Here is a 1320-nt window from a genome sequence, read left to right as displayed (position 1 = left end):
GCCCCTACCGCTTACCACTGACCCGCCCTCCTCTCTACTCCCTCCACCGCAGGCTGCTCCACCGTTGGCACCGACCTTTGTACATCCTCGTGTCCTGCTTTGCCATGCAGGTGCGTGGATGTATCCTGTTCCTTCTGCCAGCCTGTCATACAATGCGCGCACACGCACTATCACACACAAGTATGCATGCAACACCCCCCATTTCCAAACCCTTACCCCAACATGCGTCATGCCCTCCCTTTCAACTCCTCTTCAGGTTGTGTATCAGCGCTGGATGATTGGCCCGGAGATGGTGACGGTCACGGTCGTGAGTGCGAAGACGCTGTTTTGGATTCGCGTGGCTGCCCTGTCGTCCCTTGCCTCCATCATCCTCTGCGATGACACCATGGACCTCTTTGGCCTTCGACAGGTGTGTGTGTGTGTGTGTCGAGTCTCTGACATGATCATGTCATTTGTCATACACACATACACAAAACATACACCACACCACACACCACACACACACACACTCTCTCTCTGTTTCTTTGCGCCTTTCTTTGTCTCCTGCTCTCTGGCTGCAGGCGTTGTTGAACCTCAGAAATCGGCCCGTGTACAGAAAGGCAAAGGCCTTGCAGGTATCACCACCACCACCACCACCACCACTACCCATTATCATCCGCACGCACACACACACACAAACAAACAAACAAACAAACCGGCTTTGTCCCTGAGCAGCAATCCACTTCTGGCACACTCGCAACATTCAACTTCAAAGTTCACCACTGCTTGCAACACCACCACTGCCAACGCAATCACCACGTGTGAAGGATTTGGACATTTCCATTCGTCATCGTCCCTTCCTGTCTGTGCTCTGTCTCCTCCTCGCATATCCAGCCATCACAGCGGACCAACTCTGCTTGGTAGGCTTCGAAGCGCGCTTACATGTGTGTCTGTATGTCTGTATGTCTGTGTGTCTGTGTGTGTGTGTCTGTGTGTGTGTGTGTCTGTGTGTGTGTGTGCGTGCGTCTCTCTCTCTCTCTGTGTGTGTGTGTGTGTGTGTGGACAAGTGAAAGTGTTTGTGGATACGTGTGAGGAACTCAGAACGTGGTGCTCTTTCATGCCGGCTTCATCTTCACCGTGCTCATACCATTGGCTCGACTGCTGCTGCGCTTCAACAGGCTGTCACCTTCGTTGTCTACGCTGCCCTTGGGTTCCGCGTCACGGAGGTGCGTCCATGAACAACACAAAACACAAACACACACACACACATGTGCATGCAAACCATGGCATCTTAAGCATACCCACCCACACCCACACACCACACACCCACACACACCCACA

At 53.1% G+C, this 1320-nt stretch overlaps 1 protein-coding gene across 1 annotated transcript in view; it reads left to right on the top strand.

Moving 5' to 3' along the window:
* PTSG_03478 (uncharacterized protein) overlaps positions 1-1320 on the top strand; it is a 2777-nt gene that overhangs the window by 1088 nt on the left and 369 nt on the right. The window contains exons 3-7 of the mRNA XM_004995153.1: positions 53-110; positions 257-409; positions 561-614; positions 807-899; positions 1158-1205. Of these exons, the coding sequence (XP_004995210.1) occupies positions 53-110; positions 257-409; positions 561-614; positions 807-899; positions 1158-1205 (406 nt within the window). The remainder of the gene's footprint in view (positions 1-52; positions 111-256; positions 410-560; positions 615-806; positions 900-1157; positions 1206-1320) is intronic.

Source organism: Salpingoeca rosetta, assembly GCF_000188695.1.
Source record: "Salpingoeca rosetta unplaced genomic scaffold supercont1.8, whole genome shotgun sequence".
NCBI classification, from domain to species: domain Eukaryota; class Choanoflagellata; order Craspedida; family Salpingoecidae; genus Salpingoeca; species Salpingoeca rosetta.
Note: the sequence above shows the minus strand (reverse complement) of the source record. Positions and strands in the feature narration are given on the sequence as shown.